General features: G+C 38.4%; 1 protein-coding gene across 1 annotated transcript; it reads right to left on the minus strand.

Annotated features, from left to right (window-relative positions):
• Positions 1-3017: 3017 nt before the first annotated feature.
• On the minus strand, positions 3018-25342 carry LOC128508256 (C-type lectin domain family 4 member E-like). The gene is made up of 5 exons (XM_053479485.1): positions 25213-25342; positions 5308-5571; positions 4828-4964; positions 4627-4727; positions 3018-4530 (listed from the first exon to the last, which is right to left on the minus strand). The coding sequence occupies exons 1-5, from the start codon at positions 25340-25342 to the stop codon at positions 4383-4385; spliced, it is 780 nt and encodes a 259-aa protein (XP_053335460.1). The 3' UTR covers positions 3018-4382.
• Between the last annotated feature and the right edge of the window lie 1549 nt (positions 25343-26891).

Here is a 26891-nt window from a genome sequence, read left to right on the forward strand (position 1 = left end):
ACATGCAAAAGAATAAAAAATCAGGAAGGGGGCAAATAGTTTTTCACACCACTGTATGTTACTATAAAGAATTTCAAATGAATTAAATTTGTGTCTGTGTTTTTGTACAATAGTCAAATTATCATTGTGAATAACTGTGACGCCTCCTCCTCTACCAGTTAACCGAGGCTGGTGTATGTAGCTGTATCCAGGAGGACTAGCTTTATTTAGAGCTACATACTCGTCCTGTTTAATCCAGGTTTCTGTTAAACAGAGTATATCAAACTCCTGATCTGTGATAATTTCATTAACTATAACTGCTTTAGATGCGAGAGATCTAATATTTAACTAATATATTAATGCTACGGTGTTGACTTATACTTTTCAACACCCCCATTATCTCACCCAAGCACTAAATAATCCAATAAATCCTATACAATCCTAAAAAAACCTTAAGTGTTAGAGCTGATATTGTCACCTCAGTGTAGAATAAAAAAAATGTTTGATATGAAAATGACTTTGTTTTTATGAAAAAATTATCAGAAATTGTATCCAGACTGCCCCGTATTTATTTAACCATGATTAGTGTTTTTAGTATAGATGATACAAACCTCACTGAGAGACTATAAATGTATTAATTAACCATTCGTATAACAGTGTGGGGAAAAAAAACTTTCCTTTTGGCGCTGTACCGTCCATCAGTACATGAAGTGTTCTTCATCTGTGTTAAAGTCTCTGCATATCTTTATGCAATTCAATGGTTTAAAGTCTTGACATTTTTATATGTTGAATGATATTAAAGACTCTCAAACCTTAAGAAATACAATAAATGACAAAATTACTGTTTATGGCAGTGGTTCTCAAAGTGTGGGGCGCGCCCCACTAGTGGGGAATACAGATATGACAGGTGGGGCGCAATGAACGGTATGGGAATTAGTGGAAAATAATACGAAAGTATGCTTTTCTTTATTGATTTATTTAATCTTTATTTTCTTTATCAGACACTAGAAACTAAATAATGACACAGAAAGAAATGGATCATTAATACAAGTAAATTAAAATAACATCAGAGAAAAAGTGGAACCATAGTGCAACAATAACGGTTTAACGTCGGCATGTTAATTGCAGAGGAACAATATATAAGGAAACATTCGGTATTATATATATGTCATTTCATTTATTCCAATGTGTATGCTGATGTTTCTGTATTTTTGTTAAAAATTACTATTTTATCAGGCAGTACTAGTCTGGCATTTCTAGTTTCCACTGAGGCAACAAAGTTGCTTTTTGATCCTTCAGGCGCTGAACAGAAGGGAAGATCAATATCGTTCTACGCTTTTTGTTGGTGTGCGGCATTTTGCGATGATCCCTAAATCATTCGTTGCGTCGTAGAGAATAATGGTGTTTATGCTTTTAAACATGTATAATTAAAGGCAGCTGTAGCTTAAAGACAATGTAGAGAGGAAATATATGTGGGTATCTTATTTGCGGGTTTATTTACGCAGCTATTGAATTCGGAGATGCGAATATCAAACTAACTTTACCGCCGACACAAACAGGTGTTATGCGCTAAAATTCCCCCCCTGCCACGGATTGCCCAAACCCATCCCCCCTCCCCCAACACATACACACGTAATCTCTATCAAATATTATATTAGGACATACATTCAAAGGTTTATTATTATCGAATATATTATTACTATTATAATTAACCCTAGGCACGTGACAGCCGTCGAGACGATTAATACAAATCCCCCAAAATGATTATTTTGCAGGGGTTTGTCAATGTACAAATAACAAATTATTTATTACAAATTAAACTAAATTAATATTGTTTGTGGTAAAAAATTACGGTGGTGAAAAGAAACGATTTTTATTATGAAATAAGCAATATAAAAATATACATGTGGTATATAAATATATATATATATATATATTTATAAACCACATGTATATTTTTATATTGCTTATTTCATAATAAAAATCGTTTCTTTTCACCACCGTAATTTTTTTTATGAAATAAGCAATATAAAAATATACATGTGGTATATAAATATATATATATATATATATTTATAAACCACATGTATATTTTTATATTGCTTATTTCATAATAAAAATCGTTTCTTTTCACCACCGTAATTTTTTTTTAAATATATTAATTATATATATATAATTAATATATTTTTCTCCCTATACAACCTTTTTTTATATATATTGCTTACTTTATAATTAAATTCATTTATTATAATTTGTCATTTGTAAACCATAAACCTATGAATTTAGGTGGGCAATCCGTGGCCTAGGTCGGGGGCATTTTAGACCATAACACAGTAGCATACTGTATGTAGTGAGCATAATAACATCAATGGATACATTTGTTACATGGACCACAAATAAGCAGGTGATTCAGCACTTTCAGCCCAATCAACCAAAAAGCCAGCCGAAAGGAAAACATGATGAAGCCTATGTTGCGCTTGGATTCATGGTGGGGATGGGGGCAGAGGAGAGACCTCTGTGTGTTTTGTGTCTTAAACCGCTGGCAGCAGACAGCATGAGACAAAGTAGGAAGACACTTAGAGACAACACACCCCAGTCACGTTAATAAGCCACTTAACTTCTTTGAAAGAAAGCTCTAGATAAGTGACAAAGTAAGCCTGTTATAACAATTGCACGTGTATTTTATCTGTTTTGAACTTGGTGTTATTTGATCTTACTGGTTTAAAAATAGATTTTTCAATAAATAGTACACATGGCCGTTTTCGTTATCATTTTGTTGACAAGTGGGGCTTGAAAACTCGCCCACCACCTTAAGTGGGGAATGACAGAAAATGTTTGAGAACCACTGGTTTATGGTGCTGTACAGAAACATCCATTATTTCATATGTTCAGTTGTATAAATAATAAAATACAGCAATAACTAGTCATTTTTAAAATAGTATTTATTCAAAAATGGCTGATTTCTTTTCTCAAAAATCCTTTACTTCATAATGACCTTTTATTGTAATCATGTTTTTTTTTTTTGTTTTTTTTTTTTAAACAGGCTGAGACTTTTTTATGACCAGACCATTTGGAGAACCGAAACCCGACCCTGTAAATGTTGTGTCCTTATGTCTGTATGTTTGTCCAGCTTAATTTGTCACAGCATCACGCAAAACTGGCTGAACAGAATTTAATGAAACTTTGCCAGTCCTTCTGTATTTCCCTTAAGTTAAAATTATATCATTAATGAAATCAAAATGTTGAATATAAGGGAAGTTAGGAGCATTTACCTGTAGGTGTCAGATGCTGATGAGCTTATTTTTAGCTTTAACCTTTTAACTATTTCTACAAACTCTTTACCCATCAACAAATGGTACTTATTCTAGTAACTACTAAATGAATTTCATTAAATTCTGTTCAGCCAGTTTTGCGTTCTTAGAGCACCTATAAATTGTAAAAGAAAAAAATGTCTATAAATTACTATTTTTATAGTTTACACCCTAAATCTGCCCCTAAACACTTTAATTACATTTTAAACTCAGCTTAATAGATTACCATAAAAAATTATTAATGTAAACCCGTATACTGTACAGAACTGTACTGCTGTGTCTCCCGCAGTGCTAGAATATAAAATACAGATGTTACCTCTGTATGTACTGTAAATCATGCAAGCGTGTTTCCTTCTGTATACGATGTTGTTTTCTGTGGTATCAGTACTGGAGGGTAAATACGGTAATAATTCACCGTCCCAAGCTGCATTTTCCTCTACAGTTGCTTTGTGTTCTCTCTACAGAACTAAAAAAATATACAGTATTATATTTTATATGGAAATTTGGCTGAATTTACATTAATATTTATGTTACAAAATTAGTTAATTATATTGTTCTTAATAGTTTAGAGTTAAAGCGCATAAAATATTATATATTATATATATAAAAATGGTGGAGGACATTTTTGGGGGGTTTTTGCAAATAATTATTAGTTAGATTCTAAGGGAAAAATCTGAGAACGACTGAGGCTGTGAACTCTGAACCGCGACCTCACGGGGGTTGACTGTATAACGGAAAGCTAGTTATCTTTACTTATCTTTATTTATTTATTAATGGTGCAACACCTAAATTAGATTAGACTAAGTTAATCTGGCGGCCATGTTGACACACACATGACTGTAAAGTCGTCCAAATGCAGTTAAATCCCAAATGAAACCCCACAGCTCTGGTGTTTGTACACGTCACTACTGTAGAATCTGTAGCGTTTCATAAACAAACCTGAATGAAAAATAATCTCTGAAAGATAAACAGGTGACACCGTGATGGTTACAGAGTTATTAACAGTAATGAGGATTTTACAGACACAACACACTCACACACACAGATACACATGTACATTCAATTCACTGCTTTTCATTCACATACAGCAGTTCAGTTAGAGATTTTCTTCTCACAGATATATTTAAACTGTTCACTACAGGAATCATCACCCCAGTTCTTCACAGGATCAGATGTTTTACCAATTAAAACACAACGATCTTTTCCTGCAGCACTGTTTGGTCCTTCACTTGCCCAGAACCTGAAGGAGAGAATCAGAGGATCTGCTGTGTTTCTCAGACTAATGAAGAGTCAGTAACTGTATCAGAAGTAAATTATTAGTTCAGTGATTTCTTACCCAGTGATCAGTGTTGTATCGTCCACCCACTTCCACTTGTTCTCTCTGTTACTCAGACCAATCCAAGCTCTTCCTCCACCCCGCAGTTTATTGACGAATTCCTGTCAGTGTTTGTAGTAAAAATGCAAGAATAAATAAGGGACACAAACACACACACACACACACACACACACACACACACACACACACACACACACACACCTGTTCCTCTGTGCTGTTTATGATCACCAGGTTTGCTCCTCTCACTCTGCAGCTCTCTCTGCTCTCAGTCCAGGTCTTCTGCTCAATATTGACGATGTAAACACTGGAGCTGGAATAATTCCATCCTGTACTTAATCCTGGATTTTTTTTTTTTTAAATGGAAGAATAACGACGGAATTATTTTTGCCTTAACATTATTATATTTACAGTATATTTGTAAGTCAGTATTTTTTTACTTCATAAATAAATTGTGATTTTTAATTTCCTAGTGTCATGAGAAAAACAACAACAACAACAACAACAGAAGCACAGACTACTACAGACTCGCTGTTACAGTATGGAGAAGTAATAACAGGAACAGACTTGTTTTAATGATGTTTTATTGATAAATTAATAAATGTTAATTAAATGTAATTATGAATGTTTACAATTATGTTCATTAATAATCATGTGACAGTTCTGCAGTAAAGTGTTACTCACCCTGTTCTAAAAACCTCTGGAGTTCATCTCTCTCCCTCTGTAACTGGGTTCTCTCCCTCTGAAACTGCTCTCTTTCTGTAATCAGGTTTTTGTTACAGGTCTGTGACTGGTCTCTCGCTACAGTCAGGTTGTTGTTGCTGGTCAGTGACTCCTTCAGGATGTGGTATTTGATCCACAGCACTGTGATGGCAGTCAGCAGTAAACACAGCACCACCAGACACACTGCAATCAGTCTGTACCACCTGCTCCATGCAGTGTCTCCTCCTAATTGTAAGCGGACACAGAGACGTGTTTATTTAAATTTTTCGAATATGTTGAACCATAGTAAACTCACTGACAGACCGCGGCCCTGAACACATGTAAATCCATTCAGTAAGTAAATAATAGATGTGTAAAGGCTCAGCAGTAATAACTGACACGTATGCTTCACTTAACATCCTCAACATTTTCTGTAAAACAGGACTTTATGTGATTTGGATGTTGTGTGTACACTGTGTTATTCGGAGCACTACTACTACTAATAATAATAATAATACTGAATGGAGAAAGCGCAGTCAAAGAAGAATCAACATTTGAAAATTCAACATTAAAGCCATGTGGAATTCTGTAGTGAAGCACTGTGCTGAAACAGAGTAATAATGCTGTACAAGAGACATAACATACTGTAGCTGCAGACCCTATAAACAGGCTATTTAAAAAATGGGGGTCTTTACATGCTTAAAAACTCTGGAATCTTGGTTGGAATCTGCTGCCATTAGGATGACTCAAGGGCCCCCACACGAGATTTTTCTGGATAGCTCATACACACTTGCACATATGAACACGAAACCCGGTAAATGTGATTAATAAGTTTGTGTGTGGCATTATATTGAGTAACATTATATTCAGTGACATGTTCAGTGACATCACGTTTAGTGACATCATAGTCTGATGCTTATTTTTCAGCATCTGTGGCCAGCAATGGGTCGCCACAGCGGACACTTGGTTCCCAAACACAAGCTTGGCACAAGTTTTTACGCCGGGTGCCCTTTCTGACACAACCCTCCCATTTTAACCGGGCTTGGGACCGGCACTGCTTCCAGTGGCCGGGGTTCAGGCACTGGCTGGCCTTTCTCATGGTAGGCGAAACACCTACCACTGACCCACCCGTGCCCTAACATACACACATACTGTACACATCATAAATGTTAACACTCACACACACACACACATCTCTCCCTTAAACACACTCAAATACACAAACACACTAATATCACACATATACAGACTCACATCTCTCTCTCACACACAGACACACACATTCATACATCACACACATACACAGTCATCACAAATGTTAAAACTCACACTCGCATCTCTCGCTCCCACACATTTACACACACATACACACACACACACACACACACACACACACACACACAAAAGCTTTTTGGAGGTCTTGACATAAAATTCCCCCTATTCTACACACGTACACATCACAAATGTTAACACACACACACACACACACACAGTTGATATGATAAATATTTAGGGCCCAAGCTGACATCAGGCCTATTTCAGATCTGGCACTTAATAATCCATGTTTCGGGAAAAGGAATCTATTGTGGCTGGTTTTACAGGCAAGCTGTGAAAATGCCCTTCATTACCTGTAGGGGGCAGTCGTGTTTCAGTCTGAAGTATTGTGTGTCTACTGAAGCCGAAAATGTGTTCTCTCCCTTAGGCGCCCATTGACAGCAAGCGACGGAGCTCATAAACGTGTCGAGCTCAAACTGTAAATACTGATATGTATTTATTCTTCATTTTCCTCTCTCCTTCAATAATGATTCTTCTTTGACTGCGCTTTCTCAATTAAGCATTATAATTATTACTAGTAGTTCTCTCCGAATTTATTATTATTATTATTATTGTAACTCACCTGTGCGTGTGCAAAAGGACGAATTACAACGAAGAATACAAAAATGTATGAGTTGTTGTTAGCCTAAAACATTATTGTTTTATTGTGTTTATACGCTTTAAATATACACTAAACAATAAACACTGTCTTTTGCAAAGTGAAAGTGAGTTGCGCGTGCGGCTGTAAGGGACTGCCCCTAGAGGGCACTGTGGCTATGTTTGTTTTTTGTGTGTAGTTTTGTTAGAAGACCCAGTTTCCCAGAAGGCACCTCGGTCAGGTGATGACGAAGTTCACCTGAACCGAGGTGGCTCATTAGAGACGTTATAAAAAGCTGTTAGTTCTGGGAAACTGGGTCAGGCATTAATAATGTCTAGTGGGCTTTTGTTTTGTTTTGTTTGAATTCAGTTTTTGTGTTGAACTGGCTCTGGGGGCATGTTTATGTTAAATGTGATTAAGTGTATTTTTGGTTTTGCTGTCGTTTGTGAGTGTTAATTATGTGACTGGTGTCCTTTTGTTTTCAGTCAGTCCTAGTTATTTCGTCTGTAGGTATTTCATGTCTTTCCCCTGTTTCTTTGGAAGTTTTCCATGTGTTTAATCTAAGCTCTAAAGCCTGGGTCTGCTCTACGAGTCCGCGGGTGTGTGTGGGGGTGTGTGTATAGCTCTTCGAGGTAGGTAGGATGTGCAGGAGTGTGTTGTGTGTGTGTGGGTGTGTGTGCCGCTCATAGGAGCGTGGGTTGTGTGTGTGTGTGTGTGTGTGTGTGTGTGCCGCTCATAGGAGCGTGGGGTGTGTGTGTGTGCCGCTCATAGGAGCGTGGGTTGTGTTGTGTTGTGTGGCGCTCGTAGTAGCAGACGAGGTATTATTCCACCGGCAAGGGCCTGGGTTATGTGTATATAATATGTGTTTTTTTTTAAGCCTTTATCACAGCCCTATGAGGGTAAAATGTCTAGCCTAGAGCCTGTGTGTAATCGAGCCTGTGTCACAACACAGAGCGAGTGTGTGTATGTCTCAGGTATTAGAGCCTGTGTGTAACCGAGCCTGTGTCACAACACAGAGCGGGTGTGTGTATGTCTCAGGTATTAGAGCCTGACTGTGAGAGTCTCTGTCCCCACTCTAGGCTAGTGTGAAGTGTGAAAGGTTTCTCGTATGAATGTGATTTGTTTTATGGAATCTCCAAGTGTGTTCGAGTTATTGAGTCTGTGTATGTTTTCTAAATACATCAGAGTGATGTTTTCCAGAGCCAGTGTTTTGTTTGTTTAGTTTTCATGTGATTAGTTTGTCAATAAAACTCTTTATTTTGAAAAAAACCCTCTGCATTTATGCCTGCCCTTTGTAAGCCCACGGCGTACCAACAGCCCGAAACACCCGAACCGTGACAGCGGCTTTTTGATCAAAAGGCTGATAAACGCGTGCGCAGATATGAGCAGATTTATAGATAAAACTACAGACATGAAATGAAACACAAAAATATTTGCTACTCGCTGAATACAACGCGACAGCACGCAGAATCCCCGGGCTTTGACTGCGCTTCCTCCATTCATTAGTACTGTAGTAGTACACAAAAAAATGCTGGGTTTGAAATCCAACATTTTAATGGTTAGTGATTGGTGCATGGGCGCCAACTCGCACGTTCTGTAATATTCCATTGTTATTTATACTGCCGTTGTTTTAGAGCTCTTTACTAAAGCATTCGCTAGTTAGTAAGTAAGTAAGAAAATACAAGAGAAATGCATAAATAGCTTTAAATGGTACTTCAGCATAGTGAAAGCACCCCAGCATGAGTTTATATATAATGAAAATATTATGTATAAAAAATATTTTTAAAAAAATATATTCGTGTTTAATTAAATTCTTAACATTTTAATGGTTAGTGTTTGTTGCAGACGTTCACACTTTTTTGGGGAAGAACTTGGCTTGCACAGGTTACTATACGCTGATCAGCAGTCGGCGCCCCGCTGTAACCAGCAGATCAAAGGAGCAGTTATCGGCTATGACACGTAGCTTCTGAGTTTGGAGGCCAGGGCTGGTTGGTTGGTTGGCAGCATGTTTGAAGGAGAAGATAACGTCACAAACACACACACACACAAACTCTCAGTGCAGATACATCGTGCAGGGAACAACAGGTCTTTACTTCGTAATACACCTGGCCATTAATAAAAATTAATATTTTGGCCTAAAAAGATGCTTTAAAATTACTCTAAAATTCATTCATCGGCGTGTATAAACCCGTGACTCGCACTTTTACTTAACAAAAGGCAGCGTTTTGATCAAAAGGATGATAAACACGTGCTATTTATCGATAAAAATGCAGGCATACCCCCCCACCCCCGGAAAAACAACAAACACAAATATATAGGCTACTCGCTAGATAAACGCTGGCTTTTCCAACACGACAGCGCGCTCCGATGTGAGACGATTTTTCATAATAAGAGAATATATGGAGAGAAATAATATAGAGAAAGCATAATACGACTGTCCATACAGTAAATAAAAATAAAAGTATCAAATACCACTATTAAGTCTGATTTAATTGCTATCATTATTTTTTTTAATCTACTATAGGCAGAGACGTCCGCTCTGTCTTCTTAATTCATCAGAACCCCCTACAGTATTTGCCAACAGCGCAGATAGTTTGATAAGTTCACACCTATCATGAATGAAAGGTGAGAGGAGATTCTGCAAAATCCTGACACAGTGCTTGCTCAGAAAGACTATACTCGACAAGAATATAGAGAATAAGAATTATGTTTATAATAAGATAATTAATTAATTAATAAAATTATATTAAATAAGAACTTTAACTAAAAGCCAGACCGACCAAATTTCTCATTCACTGGTGAAGTGGTTAAATATGCTTATACTGTAGATACGTAGGTTACAATGTAAAAGGACAATCGCAAGTAAATTACAAACTGGAGGAGGAGATGCACTGCAGTACGTCAAGCAGCTGGTGGCCACACCAGATACTGCCTGGTACTTTTGATTTTGAGCCTCCTTTCATTCAGGGACACATTGTGAAACATTTTTAGTTTATGCCTTATGGTGTTGACTCTTTTAGTGTTCATACAAATATTTACACATTAAGTTTACTGAAAGTAAAAACAGTTAAAAGTCAGAGGACGTTTCTTTTTTTGCTGAGTGTATATAGTAGCCTATATATTTGTTTGTTGAATTTCTGATGGAGTTTTTCCGCAGTTTTATCGATAAATATGATTGATCAATGGCACTCATTTATTGTTTAGTATATATTTAAATCGCATATACACACATTCATCATGGAAGATATATTGTAAAACAAAATTATGTTTGTTTTAATTATACACAATTTGTTTTAATTATACACAATTCTTCATTGTACTTGGTCTGGCTTTTAGATGAAGTCTTTTTATGCGCCCTCTGGCAGATATTCAGTGAAGCACAACACATTTATTTAAATTCCCGAATGTTCCTTGCGGCAAGTCGCGGCACGCCATGCCGAATTGCGGCATTCATGCATTCTTAATGGCCACATATTGTGCATAAGTGTGCAAGTTGTGCGGTGCAATGTCTTTTTGTAGGTCTTAACACGCTCAAACGACAAACAGGTTGTGCGGCGCGTCCAGGGTGGCGATGACACAGGGTGCTTGGGCCCACTCATCGTTGCTTGCAACTATATTTCTCAGTTGTTGTTTTAGTGTTACTGTGTGTGCTTTACAATGTCAGACAAAATTCAAATGCAAATAATGCACCCTTCCCCAGGTGTGAACATTTCTCAGTCGTTTACACCTACAGTATACAGGGGAAAAGACAGGAAGAAAACCAGAAATACACCCTTCCCCACATTAAAATAACTCAAGTCAGCTCCTGGGACAAGGATTACTTTTAATTCAATTCAATTCAATTCAATTTTATTTGTATAGCGCTTTTAACGATTGTCGCAAAGCAGCTTTACACAATCAAAATAATTATTTAGGTTTGTATGGAATGTAAGTGTGCATAAAACAAGATTAGCAGATTGTCCCTAGTGAGCAGGCCGCGGGTGACAGTGGCAAGGAAAAACTCCCTGAGATGGTAGTAGGAAGAAACCTTGAGAGGAACCAGACTCAACAGGGAACCCATCCTCATCTGGCTGGGTATAATAACCCTTCTTCTAGATTTTAAAATTTACAGTGTTAACGTTTTTAATTCCTGGAATGAAACATACTAAAATTTTCCTTATAGTAACATAAAAAAAAATGGTAATAATAACTGTAAAATAGCATAATTAGAAATCATGGGTTGTGTATAGAGTGATTAAAAACAATATAACGCAGTTTATGGTAAGAAAACATTCTATCTCTTACACTGCAGAGGTAAAAAAAAAAAAACAGTAACAATGTCTATTTTAGAATCTGTAGGAGCTCAGTGGTTCACGCACAACCTCTCGCTAGGCCTTTCTCTGAAAACTGCGTTTTTATGGGGGTGAGACTAAGAAACACACATCTCGGTTTATTAATCAGCACGCTCAGTTTCAGTATTCAGAGCACACGGTGACACCACACACACACACACACACACACACACACACACTCACTCAGATCACAAAGAGTGGCAACTCCGGAAAACCAGACCAAACTTTATTAGCACGTAACTCCTCCCCCAAAGCAGCGCAGCAATTAGCATTTACTTACATCTGAATAGAGTCATTTAAATAAATAAATTATAAGTAGTTCATACATTTATACAATTTATATCTGCACACGCGTTTATAAGCCTTTTGATCAAAACACTGCCTTTTGTAAAATGAAAATGCGCAACAGCACTAAGTTTCACTCTGCAAAAGGCAGTGTTTATTCTTTTTAAAGTGCATATACACAATTAAACTATATTGTTTTAGGCTAACTTATTATACACTTTTGTATTTTGTTGTACTTCATCTTTTTGCACAATTTTGTGGGTGCGTTATAATAATAATAAATTTATAGCACTACTACTACTACTAATAATAATAATAATGAAGGAATAGAGAAAGCGCAGTCAAAGTAGAATCATTATTGAGGGAGCGAAGACAATACGTGAGAATTTCCCCAAAACGGGTTTTACTTGGGCCAAACGTTCCTTCCACAAGCTTTCTATAATAGTTTGCTGGAAATTTGTCCCACTTCTCTTGATAGAACTGGTGTAACTGGGTCAGGTTTGTAGGTCTTCTTGCTCGCACTCGCCTTTTCAGTGCCGCCCACAAATTATCTATGGGATTGAGTTTAAGAATTTGGGATGGCCACTCCAATACCTTGACTTTGTTGTCCTTAGGCCACTTTTTGTGTAATTAATTTGGGGTATTCTTGGGGTCATTGTCCATTTGAAAGACCCATTTGTACCCAATATTTAACTTCCTGCCTAATGTCTTCAGATGTTACTTTAGTTTATCCACATAATGTCTTTCCTCATAATGCCATATATTTTGTAAAATGTACCAGTCCCTTCTGCAGCAAAGCAGCCCCACAACATTATACTACCACCCCATACTTAAATTTATATTTAGGCATTTGGCAGACGCTCTTATCCAGAGCGACTTACAAAAAGTGCTTTAATGTTTACAACATTGGATACATACTTACACTGGGTTAACTAGGTTAATAACTGAGTACCATTAGTCCAACACATCTGAGAAGAGTTTTTTTTTTTTTTTATAAGGAAAAACAGATGCGTCTTGAGTCGTCGTTTAAAGATAGTCAAAGTCTCTGATGTACGGACATCTAGAGGAAGTTCATTCCACCACCTAGGTGCCAGAACAGAAAAGAGCCTGGATGAATGCCGCCCTCGATCCCTGAGAGATGGTGGGATGAGGCGAGCAGTGCTGGAGGATCGGAGGGAACGTGGTGCAGTGCGTGGTGTAATTAGCGCAGAGAGGTAAGTGGGTGCTGGGCCATTTTTAGCTTTGTAGGCAAGCATCAGTGTTTTGAATTTGATGCAGGCAGCTACAGGAAGCCAGTGCAGGGAGCAGAGGAGTGGGGTGGTCTGGGAGAACTTGGGAAGGTTAAAAACGAGTCGTGCTGCTGCATTCTGGATCAGTTGCAGGGGACGAATCATGGACAAAGGCAGGCCTGCCAGGAGTGAGTTGCAATAGTCCAGTCTTGAAATAACAAGGGACTGAACAAGCACCTGAGTAGCCTGTGAAGAAAGAAATGGGCGAATTCTTCTGATATTGTAAAGAAGAAATCGACAAGAGCGAGTAAGGTTAGCGATGTGTGGGGAAAATGACAGATGATTGTCCACGGTTACCCCAAGATTGCGGGCAGTGGTTGAGGGAGTGATTTGGTTGTTGTCCATGGATATCACAAGGTCTTGACCTGGAGATGAGTCACAAGGGATAAACAACAGTTCGGTTTTACTTAGATTGAGCTTCAGCTGATGAGCGGCCATCCAAAATGTGATGTCTGCCAGACATGCTGAGATCCGGGTGGAAACCTGAGTGTCAGAGGGAGGAAAGGAGAGAACAAGTTGGGTGTCGTCTGCATAACAGTGGTATGAGAATCCATGCGATGATATGACCTTACCAAGGGACCGGGTATAGAGGGAGAACAGAAGAGGACCAAGTACTGAGCCCTGCGGGACACCAGTAGAGAGTCTACGTGGGGCAGATGTAGATCTCCTCCATGTTACCTCATATGACCTATCTTTTAGGTAAGAAGCAAACCATTGCCACTCTGTTCCACAAATTCTAAGGCTTGTAAGAATAGATAATAGAATCTTGTGGTTCACGGTGTCAAATGCAGCTGACAGGTCCAGGAGGATGAGGACAGATGAAAGTTTAGCAGATCTAGCAGCATGGAGCTTCTCAGTGACTGACAGAACGGCAGTCTCTGTGGAATGTGCCACTTTGAATCCAGATTGGTTTGGGTCATTAAGGTTGTTCTGTGAGAGATAAAGAGACATTTGATTATAAACCGTTCTTTCAAGAATTTTGGAAATAAAAGAGAGCAGTGATACCGGGCGATAGTTGTTAACTTCTGATGGGTCCAGGCAGGGTTTCTTGAGGATGGGAATAACCCTCGCCTTCTTAAAAGCGGCAGGAACATGACCAGATGATATGGATTGGTTGATGATGGCTGTGGTGAAGAGAAGGAGGTCTCGTGAGATGGCCTGGAGCATTGTGGAAGGGATTGGGTCTAATGAACAGGTGGTGGGGTTAGATGACGAGATTATCTGTTGAATCTCGTCAGATGACAAGTTGGAAAATTCTGCTAAAGGAGGGAAGGAAAGGTCCTGAGGTTCTGCCGTAGGAGTTTGGTTGAGAGCGAAGGACTGGCGGATTGCTGCAATCTTCCCATCGTAGAATGTGGCAAAATCGTCAGCAGTCAGAGAGGAAGGGGCAGGAGGAGTCAGTGGGTTGAGTAGGGAGGAGAAGATGTTGTGGAGTTTGCCAGGATCATGTGCAGACACTTCCAACTTTTGTCTGAAGAAGGTAGTTTTGGCAGAAGTCACATCACATGAGAATTTGGAAAGAAGAGTCTGGTAAGAGATGAGATCTGCATCAAGTTGTGATTTCTTCCATCTTCTCTCCGCAGTTCTTAATTCTCTCCTGTAGTTGCGCAGTACATCAGATAGCCAAGAAGCAGGACAAGACGTCTTCCTTGGTTTAGATGACAGCGGGCAAAGGAGATCTATGGATGAGGAGAGAGAGGAGAGGAAAGTTTCAGTCGCAGTCTCTAGTGGTAAAGAGGAGAAGGAGTCTGGGTCTGGGAGGAATGATAGGGTGTATGAAGACACAGAGGAAGGGGAGACAGAGTGAAGGTTTTTGCAAGTAAAAGAGACATTTTGGTGGTTAGGTTTACATAGAATGGGAAGGGTTATGGTGAGGGATACCAGGTAATGATCAGATTTATAAAGAGGAATGGTGAACAGTTGGGATGGTGATGTGTGGCTTCAAAGCTCCGCCTTTTTCCTTCAAATATACCGTTTATAATAATGGCCGAACAGTTAAATTCTTGTTTTGTCAGACCACAGGATATGTCTCCAAAAAATGAAGATTTTTGTCCTCATGTGCAGTTGCAAACTGTAGTCTAGCTTTTTTATGGTGGTTTTAAAGTAATGGCTCTGTTGCGTGCACGCGGATCATGGGCTTTGGCGATGGACCCAGGTGCAGGTGGAGGTGCGGGTCATGAGCCTCCCAGTTCTTCTGTGGTGCCGCTGTAGTGAGAGCGGAGGCGCTGGAGCCGAGATGCAAGATCCGTAGCGTCGCATTGGCGCCGGGACGTGAGATAGAGCCGTAGTCATGAAGGCGGAAGTGTTAGATCGGAGCCGTGAAGTCCGTCCGCGATGTCGTCGTGCCAAAACGTGAAGCTGAGTCGTAGTCGAGGAGGTGAGAGCAAAAGGTTAAAGCCATGTGATCAGTCAGCGAGGGACTCTTCATCTCCTTCCAACGTTCATCTCTGGGACTCTTCATCTCCTTCCTGAGCGATATGATGGTTGTACATTCCAGTGTTCTTTATACTTGCATATTATTGTCTGAATGTATGAATGTGGGACCTTTGGGCATTTGGAATTTGCCCCCCCCCCCAAATTATATTGTATAATACAACATAATTTAATTCACAAAAACAGTTGCAAAGAAAAAAGAAGTGATTGGCATCATCGAAGATGCCCTCAACCCCTAAGGGTTAAACATTGAGGACACAGCTTTAGTCACTTGTTTGAAAAACATAAATGCATCAGCAGTCCATCCAGCAGCAGTAACACTGCAGAGAACAGAGAGGATTCAGGCCGTGCTATACAAAATGTGTCCACTAGATGTCAGTACAATTAGCCCTTAAATGAAGTTTCATGAAATGAATCTTTGGGTGAAACTATTGGCTGGAAGCCTTGGCACCTAAATGAGGCTTTATTTTGCCATCACTACACCACACACTTACACACTCACTGTACAAGTTCCTGAAACTGGAGAGACGGTCGGACTCATAAACCCAGACAATAAGGCAGTTGATGAGAACCAGGTGTGTCATTAATTGGATGAGCTGCATAAGCCCTTAGTGGCTCCATCTAGTGGAGGAAACAGGAACAATCTGAAACCTGAAAGCCTCATAGAAAACAAATAGCAACACTGGTTCCATTTTCCTGCATGAAGCCTAGAATTAACTCACACACTCCTGCACATCTGTACCTCTGTACTCATCCTCTCTGTACTCACACAGTTTAGTGACTTTTGTTGATTTTTTTTAAGACACTCTAGCTCTATATCGGTTTCTTGCATGTGCTTAAGATTTTTGCACAGTACTGTAGATCCCTTTACCCCTTACACACACACACTTGCAACAGATTAACAATGATTAATTGTAAAATTAAAAGTGATTAATTTTCATTTACAGGGTAACTATGGACAGCATGTAATTAATCTCAAATAAATATTTAAACAGCTTCTGACATCTACAATATTTAACATTTTAATGACTGACTTGACAGACATCTCGATAGAACTTCAGGTTTATGAAGCAGAGCTGCAGTTTCTCTAATGTTTATTCTCTAATTGTTATTTACTTTAATATAGTTTAACGGTTGCAGTACTTTTGTTCACCTAACAATTGGGTACACACAGGATTCTTTAAAGATTACCGAACCACACTTGTGTGCTGATGTTATGCATTATGCAAATGTATTTTTTTTATTACTACAACAATCCAAAATAATACTTCTGTCATTTATATGCCAATATGAGTATTTAGCCTAATAGCACACTAATATAAAGAAGAAAAAAGTTAGTATCTAGAAACCCAAATGTGAAAAACTTTAGCTTGAAGTGTCCAAGCATCTGTGTATTTTATGTGCTTTATGGTATTTATTTTTATAATTATATATTTTTATTTCTATCATTACACATATGTAAATCTTGAAACATTGCTTTAGTAAAGCTTGAATCACTCCATCTCTGCACATCAGTACATCAGATGCTCCTTAAAGTCCAGAAGAATTAAATATAACATTGCTGTGCTAAAATAATGATGTATACAATCCACCAATGTATAGGTATTATTCCTTATAACATCATTACAATTATTAGGTTTTTACATGCTGATTTTAAAATAAATTAATATATTTACAGCACTGGTGATTTCTGTCACATGAAATAGTAGACGGGTTGAAGTTTTTGATGCCTACTAAAATTAGGAAAATGTAAAAAGCTAAAACTGGCTAAAAATGAGTAAAAACAAACATCTCAGTAAAGCTTCTTTAAAAAGGGAAAATACCCATGGATGAGACAGGTGATGAGACTCTGAGAACTCCAACAAAAAAAAAGCAGCATTTAAAAGAAAACGCCAAGAGTCCTACCTAAATAACGACCTCATCATTACTGGGAATTCACACACTCCAAGTCTGCTCTGTATAAAAGATGCGACCTTAAGTATGTTTAAGACAACTTTGGCTCTGCCGACTTTCTGGATTAATAACAATATCTTGAGATCACCACAAAACCACTGAATAAACTCTGCTTCCATTTCCATTTCCAGAATCTTTATTATTTTAATCTTTCTTCACTCTTAGACGGGAATGTTACATCACAGGGAACCAAGCTCAGGACTCACACTGATTTTGTTATCATATGCTGTATTTATTATGCACTTTATTATGCTTTATTAAAACTATTTTACATAAAACTGGTCTGTGGTGCTAAAAAAGTTGGAGGCTGCTGTTCTATTAGATGCTCGAAACAGAGACTGTTGAGACGCTCATTGTTTCTGCAGATTCAGTATTTTTAAATATATCAGAAAGTATACAGTATATTGCACAGAGTCATGCTGACTTATTCTAACCTGTTCTGGTTCTGCTGCTCATCTTAAGTCTTAAGCTGGTTTTCAGGTACCAGAATTTTTTTTATTTTCTAATTCATAATTTTAGCTCTAAACATTTCTGTGTGTTTGAGAGTCATATAGTTTGTGAGCTGGTGTCCCCACTGGCTTGAGTTTACAAGGGGGGCCAGCGGTGGACATGCCCTGTGTGTGTGTGTGTGTGTGTGTGTGTGCGTGTGGACGCATGTATGCTTCTCTTGTAGGTAGTGGAGTGTTTAATTGTAGAGCTGGTGTGTGTCTCTCTCCACTGCTTACTCTTTGTACTATTTGGTTTAAAAATTATTTTTATATCATATATAATATATATATCATAGTTTTAATCATTTAATAACTTATACATATTTTACTCTTATGTTGTTGATATTAACTAATTCTGTACAGTTTTGTTTAATTTCCTATCTACAATAAATAATTATCTTGGCTCGTATTTGGGCTTTCTGATTATATGATTATAGTGGAATTATCACAATCATGATGTCATGATCCATCCTGGTGCGGAGAGGATTCACTCTTACCGCTGTGAAGTGACAACACAACCCAAAGTGTTTTCTGTGTAAGAAAACTAAAGTTACAGCTTTACCACTGACAGTTCCAGAGTACAAGCTTACTTTTAATATATGACGCTAATCTGAACCATTGCACTCTTTTGCACAGAAATGTCTGCAGGAACAACAGATCTGGGAACATTACTTAAAGTCTTCAACTAGTTCATGTTACGTTTACAATTACACTGATCTATAAAAGTGTGAATTACTGAATCTCCACATAGAAACCCTTTTGGCGTTGTTAAACTGAACACTTACTCGTGTGTGGAGCCGTGTCTGGGTCTCGCTTTTTGTCTCTGGCATCAGGGTTGGGTTAGTCCCTCTTAATTAAATGTGCTGGTGCCAGTAAAGGAAGTTAGACATTACAAAGCGTCAAAACTGTCTACTTGTGGTCAAAGTGTGAAGACATTTAAGCTGCACATTCCAAAAGTCTAGCAGTTAAATGAAGAACAAAATAACATTGTTGTTTTATAATGGTGCATATTGCACAAATTAAACTTATTTTTGCCTCTCAAGATATAAAAAAACAAAAAACAAAACCTGTTAGTCTTTTCACCTGCTGCTTTTAAGATAAATTTATTTACAGCACTGTTGATTTCTGTCAAATTAAAATTATTATTATAATTATTTATAGAAGCTTTTCTGCAGCTTTAATGTGAGGTTGAAACACAAAAGAGCCAGTGATCTAATATCAGTGTTAACCACTGCTCTCTTTCACACATCAGTATGTAATAAAATAGCTCACAGCAACGGCATACAAGGATGTACATCACACATGGGCATGCTGTCTCACACATGGGTATACTAAAGATTTTCATTTAATATTTACTTTGTAACTGAGAATTTTACTTTTGCCTGGTTTTTCCTGTTAACTTTGAAAGAACGAGAAAAGAAAATAACTTGTAAATGGAGCAAAAAAGGTTTAAAAAGATTGTGTCATTTTATGAAAAAAAAACCCCACAAATTTCTGTGGATAAAGAGGGGTACGCAGTGTGTGGCTAGTGTATGGTGGTAACAGTATGTCGTGTTAATGAAGTGATGAAGTCCTGGAACTCAGGTGTGCATGTGACAGGTTAAAATGTGTTTATATTTTGTTACAAATTATAGAGGCGTCGTAAATCTAGATAAGTGTCACAATCTGTCATAGCATTAGGCCTTGTTCACACGGGGGTTAAAATCGAGGGTTTTTCAAGGCGCAGAGTGTTTTCTACACGTAGGAGTCAATGAGAGTGTTCACACGGGCTTTGGTGACGTGCGTTTGTCTGGCTGCGCATTTATACGGCATCAAAAAAACGTTGCATGCAGCTTTTTCTTGGCGTTCAAATCCCAAAGAACGCAAGGAAAACGCTTCTAGTTCGTTTTCTTCATGTTCATTTTACGCTTCGGAGGTCTGGATATATCCCATGATCCTACATGCTATACATAGGGAAATGCGGAAAAAGGCAAAATAAAATAAAATAAATTGTTGAAAAACATAAGCGGAAATTTCATAAACCACAAAAAAAACTTCCTTTAATCCGACGTTGTGCAGTCAGAGAGTGAACCCGGCAGTGTTGCCAACTCGTCAGTAAGGAAAGTAGCTATTGGCTGTCGTAGAAGTCGCTAGAAGTCGCTAGATGATTACGTCATCACGTAATTTGCATAATGCACGCTGCACAGTGTGAAAAAGCAGCTTTACATGCTTCTCCAATGTGATCACATACCAGCATAGAACAGTGTTCAGCGATAACTAATGCCATGGTGGCTTCAGCTTTTTTTGAAGAGTAATTTTTTTTTTTTTTTTTTACCATAAATGGCAGTTTGTTTTGTGTGAAACAATTGTAAGACTTTGCCTTTTGTGTATGTTTCTGAGTTGACATGTGTTTTTTTATATTGCAAAGTTTGGCATAAAAATCAGTTTTGCAATACAGGCAGTATTCACAGGGCTCCTGTGAGAGGACAGCCCTGTCTGTGAGTGCTTTGGGACGGGGGAGGGGCCGGCGGCGGCAGCTGCTGTGGCAAGTTGAGAAGAGTCAGTTCAGACACATCAGAGTCTCCAAAAGTCTCCAGTAACACAAGAAAAAGTCGCCAGATTTGTCGCTAGTCGCTTTTAAAAAAAATTGTCGCTAGAGGGATTTGAAAAGTCGCTAAATATAGCGACTAAGTCGCTAAGTTGGCAACACTGGAACCCGGTAGCGGCGCGCTTTCATATCCAGTTCCCGACACACTGCCCCCACAGGTTAACACACAAACTACAATTTGGGCTGCAGGCTGACGTTAGACAGAGACAAACGAACGCCGGTGTAGAAGTCAATGGATCGCCACTACAAAACACAACATAAACGTCTAGGATGTTCAAAGCAAGTTCGTTTATCCAAAAATTTAACGCCCGTGTAAACAAGGCCTTAAAGACTGTGATAAGTTTTATCAGAGATCTACAAACTTGTCTCAATCTGTTAGCCTGGGATCGATTGCTTTGGCCTTCTCTCACATACCTTGGGGAAATTCCACTATTTTCCTCTGAAAAAAATGTGAATTGTGCTTATTGACGATAACTATAATATCTCAGGGAAATATAGTGTGTATGTGAGTATGTATTCTCCTACAACAATTGTAACCCTGTTAATTGCATTTTTGTGGATTGTTATATTTTTGAATATTCATTGCAGTAAACCTACTGTTGAGGAAACATATCACTCTTGTGATTATTTCTTCCCATTTTTTAGGGGCGCAACATTAACACTCAAATAATTTAATATGAATATGCTCAATTTACTTGTAGACCTGCGTACGACTATACTGTCAGCAACTCAGGCAATTCTGGTAGACCCTCTTTTTGTCTCCGTAAAAAGGGAAGAAGGCGAGGACATATTCATCTTTCTCTCTCTAGTCATGCTGTTGTATCTGGTCTGGTTATTTTCTGCACTCAATGCACTGAATTCTGAACATCTCAGTAACTCTATCCAGTCGTCACTGTGAAACCCCTCCCTTTGCACTAATACATGCGGTGATGGGCGGAGCTTTGGGCTGGTATTTAACAAACTTACCTGCAGATCTGAATCATGTCACCTGTTCTTCCTCTGCACTATGATGACTGCATGAGCCAAACTCAGTAAAGTTTATGACCAGATTTATGAAAATACTTTCTTCTTAATCATCTGTATATGTCGATAGTAAAGCTAGTAAAGCTCATTCCTATCTGTGCTCATTTGCATTAAGTGATGGCCATAAGACTCCATAAAAGATTAAGTGCACAAACAGCTAAAAGCTCAAAATAAATGATAAAAACTATGTTTACTGGCCCCTGAGTTGTGCAGTGGTAAAGTGCTGTAGAGAGAGTGAAATTGGCTGAGCTCTCTCAGCGGGGTTGGATGGGAGGCACTTAATGCTCTCACATTAATTATGGCTTCAGGACCAATCAGGGGCGTCTGTGAGCTCAGGCAAGCAGAATGGGAGGATAGCGCTGTTCCTCTAAGTGTGTTATGCCTGCCCCTAACAGTGCATCAGTAAGCAGTTTAAAAATAAATGCGGTCCGTGACATCACGAGGTTTGGAGAAACACGTGATAGGGTTCGGCCGTTCCGACTGAAGGGTTGTTATAGCCTTAATGTGGGAGCTACTAGTGACTAAATTAGGAAGAAAACAAATCAGGAAAATAATTAAAAATACATTTTATATATATATATATTAATATTTACTTTTTAATACCTGAACACTGAGGCTGTTAACATGAATTATTAACTCAAAATAATCAGAAAATAAACTGTTGCTAATGAAAACCACCTTTTCTCCACTTGTTTTGTTTGTTAGTAATGCCAATTGGAAGACCTGCACTAGAGTCGCTCCACCAGAGTGTTATTTTTAGAGTATTATAGTGAGTATGAGCAATATAGAGTATGTGCAATTTTCATATGTCATATAGAGGGGTTGGACAATGAGACTGAAACATCTGGTTTTAGACCACAATAATTCATTAGTATGGTGTAGGGACCTTTTGCAGCCAATACAGCATCAATTTATCTTGGGAATGACAGAAACAAGTCCTGCACAGTGGCCAGAGGGATTTTAAGCCATTCTTCTTGCAGAATAGTGGCCAGGTCACTATGTGATGCTGGTGGAGGGAAACGTTTCCTGACTCGCTTCTCCAATCCCCATATTTCCATATAACAATATTTTTGTTGTTAAACATAAAGAATATTGAATTGGAATGAGTGATAATTGTAGTTCTTAAAACTAATCAGTATAATTACTCCATTACCAAATATTTTGATAAAAATGCAAAAAAAAAATATTAAGTGCCTGTTAAAAATATAATTCAGTTAGTAAAATTCTATTTGTGAAATAAACTTAAATTATAGTGTAAATTTAAGACTAAATCAATAGTTCTTTTTTTAGGCATTTATTTTGATTGTCTAATTTAAACAATCATGTATGTGATTTTTAGAGATTTTATTAAGGCAGTGGTTCTCAAAGTGTGGGGCGCGCCCCACTAGTGGGGAATACAGACATGACAGGTGGGTCGTGATAAACGGGAGGGAATTAGTGGAAAATAATAGGAAAGTACCTATTCTAATTCATGCTTTTATTTATTGACAATAAAGATCGGACACTCGAAACTAAACAATCACATGCAAAGAAATGGATCATTAATACAAGTAAATTAAAATAACATCAGAGAAAAAGTGGAACCATAGTGCAACAATAACGGTTTAACGTCGACATGTTAATTGCAGAGGAACAATATACAAGGAAACATTCTGTATTATATATGTAATTTTATTTATTCCAATGTGTATGCTGATGTTTCTGTATTTTTGTTAAAAAATAATATTTAATCAGGCAGTACTAGTCTGGCATTTCTAGTTTCCAGTGTAACAAAGTTGTTTTTTGATCCTTCAGGCGCTGAACAGAAGGGAAGATCAATATCGTTCTACACTTTTTGTTGCTGTGCGGCATTTTGCGATGATCCCTAAATCATTCGTTGCGCCGTAGAGAATAATGGTGTTTATGCTTTTAAACATGTATAATTTAAGGCGGATGTAGCTTAAAGACAATGTAGAGAGGAAATATATGTGGGTATCTTATTTGCAGGTTTATTTACGCAGCTATTGAATTCGGAGATGCGAATATAAAACTAACTTTACCGCGGATACAAACCGGGTCAGTACCGTACTGTATGTAGTGATCATAATAACGTCAATGGATACATTTGTTACATGGACCACAAAAAATCAGCCTAATCAACCAAAAAGCCAGCCGAAAGGAAAACATGAAGCAGCCTATGTTGCGCTTGGATTCATGGTGGGGATGGTGGGGGCAGAGGAGAGACTCGTGTGTGTTTTGTGTCTTAAACCACTGGCAGCAAACAGCATGAGACCGAACAAAGTAGGAAGACACTTAGAGACAACACACCCCAGTCACGTTAATAAGCCACTCGACTTCTTTAAAAGAAAGCTCTAGATAAGTGACGAAGTGAGTCTGTTATAACAATTGCACGTGTATTTTATCTGTTTTGAACTTGGTGTTATTTGATCTTATTGGCGTAGAAATTGATATTTCAATAAATAGTAAACTTGGCCGATTTTGTTATCATTTTGTTGACAAGTGGGGCTTGAAAATTCGCCCACCCCTTTAAGTGGGGAATGACAGAAAATGTTTAAGAACCACTGTATTAAGGTAACATAACCTTTTTATTACTGTGAAATTTACAAGGCCACAGAATCATTTTTTAGAGAGTAGACACAACTTAGAGATGCGTGCCTTGGCTGCATGATGTTATCCTAATCAGACTGCTTCAATCACAGCTGTTTAAAGCCTCTATAATAGAGCTGTGTAGGACTGTCATAATCTCATCAAAATGACTTCTAAAAAAAGGAAACTGGAGAGAGGATGAGAGCGTTTGCATTTTGAATGTGTGTGCCATGGATGATGCCCACAACTCCATGAAACTTGTTTTTAGTTTCCATACACACAGAGACAGGAATTGAACCTGGACCCTGGAAGTGCAAGGCGACAGAGCTCACCCTGAATATACTGTGGACTTTTTATTTTTTATATTACAAGATGATGATGCCAGGATTCATCGGGCTTGTGAAAGAGTGGTTCAGGGAGCATGAGACATTATTTTAATACCTGGATTGGCCACGAGAAAGTTCAGACCTTAACCTCGTTGAAAATGTTTGGCATGAGAAGGGTTATGGAAATGATAGCACTGTTGTAATCAAAGCAAAAGACGGTCCAATGAAATGTTAGAGTGCCCGAGCATGCACATGTCTTTATATATCTTTATATCACGGCACATTATACCGGATAGTAATGATTTAACTCAAATATGTTCAGTTCAAAACTGGAGTAAAAATCCAACACCAGCTGCTTACAGTTAAAACCTGTTTCATACACAGTCTCTACTTGTCCAGCACTCTGTGTGTGTGTGTGTGTGTGTGTGTGTGTGTGTGTGTGTGTGTGTGTGTGAAGTGTTCAGGTCCACTACAGAGTGCAGAGACTTGTGACTGGGAGCTCAGAGCCAAATACAATGAAATAATTAAGTAACAAGTAACATTTGTTTTCCTCTAACAGTGTCTACATTCTCACAGATATCCACCATCATCTCCATCACTGTAATAAAAGACTGAATTACTGCACCTCTGCATTTTCTAACACTTTCACCCAAACAAATTTAAACATTCTGTACCTGTGTGTTGAGCTTCTAGGCGCGTCTTAGCGTCTTCCTCCTCTGTGTCAGGGTCATGACTTTCATCATTGTCTGAAATCTTGTAGATAACTTTCACCATCTCATCCAGTTCAGGAGAACACCAGAACATCTTTACTCTATAAAAGTCTCACTAAAACATTAAATGACTGTCTCTGTGTGGACGTGACTGACAGGCTGAGCTTCTGTACTCTGTATAGAGAATTAAATGAGCTGCTGCCAGTAAATGCAGTTAGAGGAAGTTACATGTCAGTGGCTTATAGTCAGTGTGAAGACATTTGAGCTGCAAAACTCACGCATACCTCAGATGTGCAATTTTACAATTGTGTTATAATTATGTATGCTTTGCACCAAGGCATTACATTTTGTTTAATAGAAAGTCATTCCACAAAGCTGTTAGACGTTTCTTTTTTTTTTTTTTTGCCTGATACTTTTAAGTTCTACTGATCTAAGATCAGCATTAACCATGTCTCTTTCACACGTCAGTACTGTATGTGAAAAAATAGCTCACAGAAACAACCACATGCACAAATGATGCACACACTCACACACGCAGGTATGCAAAGGGGGCAGGACTTTTATTTTATATAAACTTTGTAACAGTAAATTTCGCCTTATCTGAGAGTCCTCAGGACTGATCTGTGTTGTGGGTTTGTAATAATGGAGTTTGTGTTTTGTGGTTTCTCATGACCATTGCAAGCTGTGTGTTGGTTTTTCATTATTAACTTCATTAGAGTGAGATGCTTGAAGCTGCAGAGAAAATTACTGTTTTAAATGACTATATGTCCAAAAATATGTGGACACCTGCCCATCATGCCCATATGTGTTTTATTCTCTACGTAAACATTACTCTGTTACTCTGTGTTCTCCCCGTGCGTGTTTACTTTGGGTTCTCCAAATTCCTTCCTCAGTAGTAAGACCTGCAGATCATGCTGATTGGCATTCCCAAATTGCCTGTAGTGTGTGAATGTGTGTGCGCCCTGCGATGGATTGGCACCCCATCCAGGGTGTACCCCACCTCATGCCCTAAGTCTCCTGGAATGGGCTCCAGCCCCACAGGATAAAGTGGTATAGATGATGAGTGTGTAAGTGAGTTTTAATTTAAGTGATCAATGGTTTGGAAAACATGACAAAGTAGACCAGACCACTATGGCTGTCCTCTGTGCCCTCTCCTGGCCTCTCCCTTTCTAATTGAATGTTCAATGGCCAGTACTCAGCAAAACGTAATACTGCTAGTTGTAGTTTGAAGCTTTTATCATGTATCACTATGGCACATGGGGAATAGTGGCAAGTTTTTCAAAGGTTTTGATGTATTTCAAACCAGATGTCCGCACCAGTACAGTATCCCTGAAGCTGGGTAGTGGTATCAACATAACATTCTCAAATCTAGACAGTGAGGTAAGCACCATATCATTGAAGTCAGGCAGTGAAAAAAGTGAAAATGGTTCTCAAAGCTAGCCAACGGAGTAAGCAGAGGAGCATCTAACTGTGCTATTAGTCCGTGCTAAAGCTCTGCGTAGTTGACACCTTGTTGGAGGACTTAGCTCCCATCTGAACACCCCGCTTCTATCTTACTCCTGCTGACTCACAACACATAACCTCAGGTAGAGCCCCCTCCCAAAATTTTCTTAAAAAGATTCAAAACCAAAACCCTAAAGGAT

The sequence above is a fragment of the Clarias gariepinus genome, chromosome 20, assembly GCF_024256425.1.
Source record: "Clarias gariepinus isolate MV-2021 ecotype Netherlands chromosome 20, CGAR_prim_01v2, whole genome shotgun sequence".
NCBI classification, from domain to species: domain Eukaryota; kingdom Metazoa; phylum Chordata; class Actinopteri; order Siluriformes; family Clariidae; genus Clarias; species Clarias gariepinus.

Excerpts from the sequence above, each read along its gene's own strand:
- LOC128508256 (XM_053479485.1), bottom strand. The coding sequence starts at position 25,342 with ATGTTCTGGTGTTCTCCTGAACTGGATGAGATGGTGAAAGTTATCTAC. Across the intron at positions 4,728-4,827 it reads TAAACAGCACAGAGGAACAG|GAATTCGTCAATAAACTGCG; the intron begins GTGTGTGTGTGT and ends AAACACTGACAG. Across the intron at positions 4,531-4,626 it reads GATACAACACTGATCACTGG|GTTCTGGGCAAGTGAAGGAC; the intron begins GTAAGAAATCAC and ends TCTCTCCTTCAG.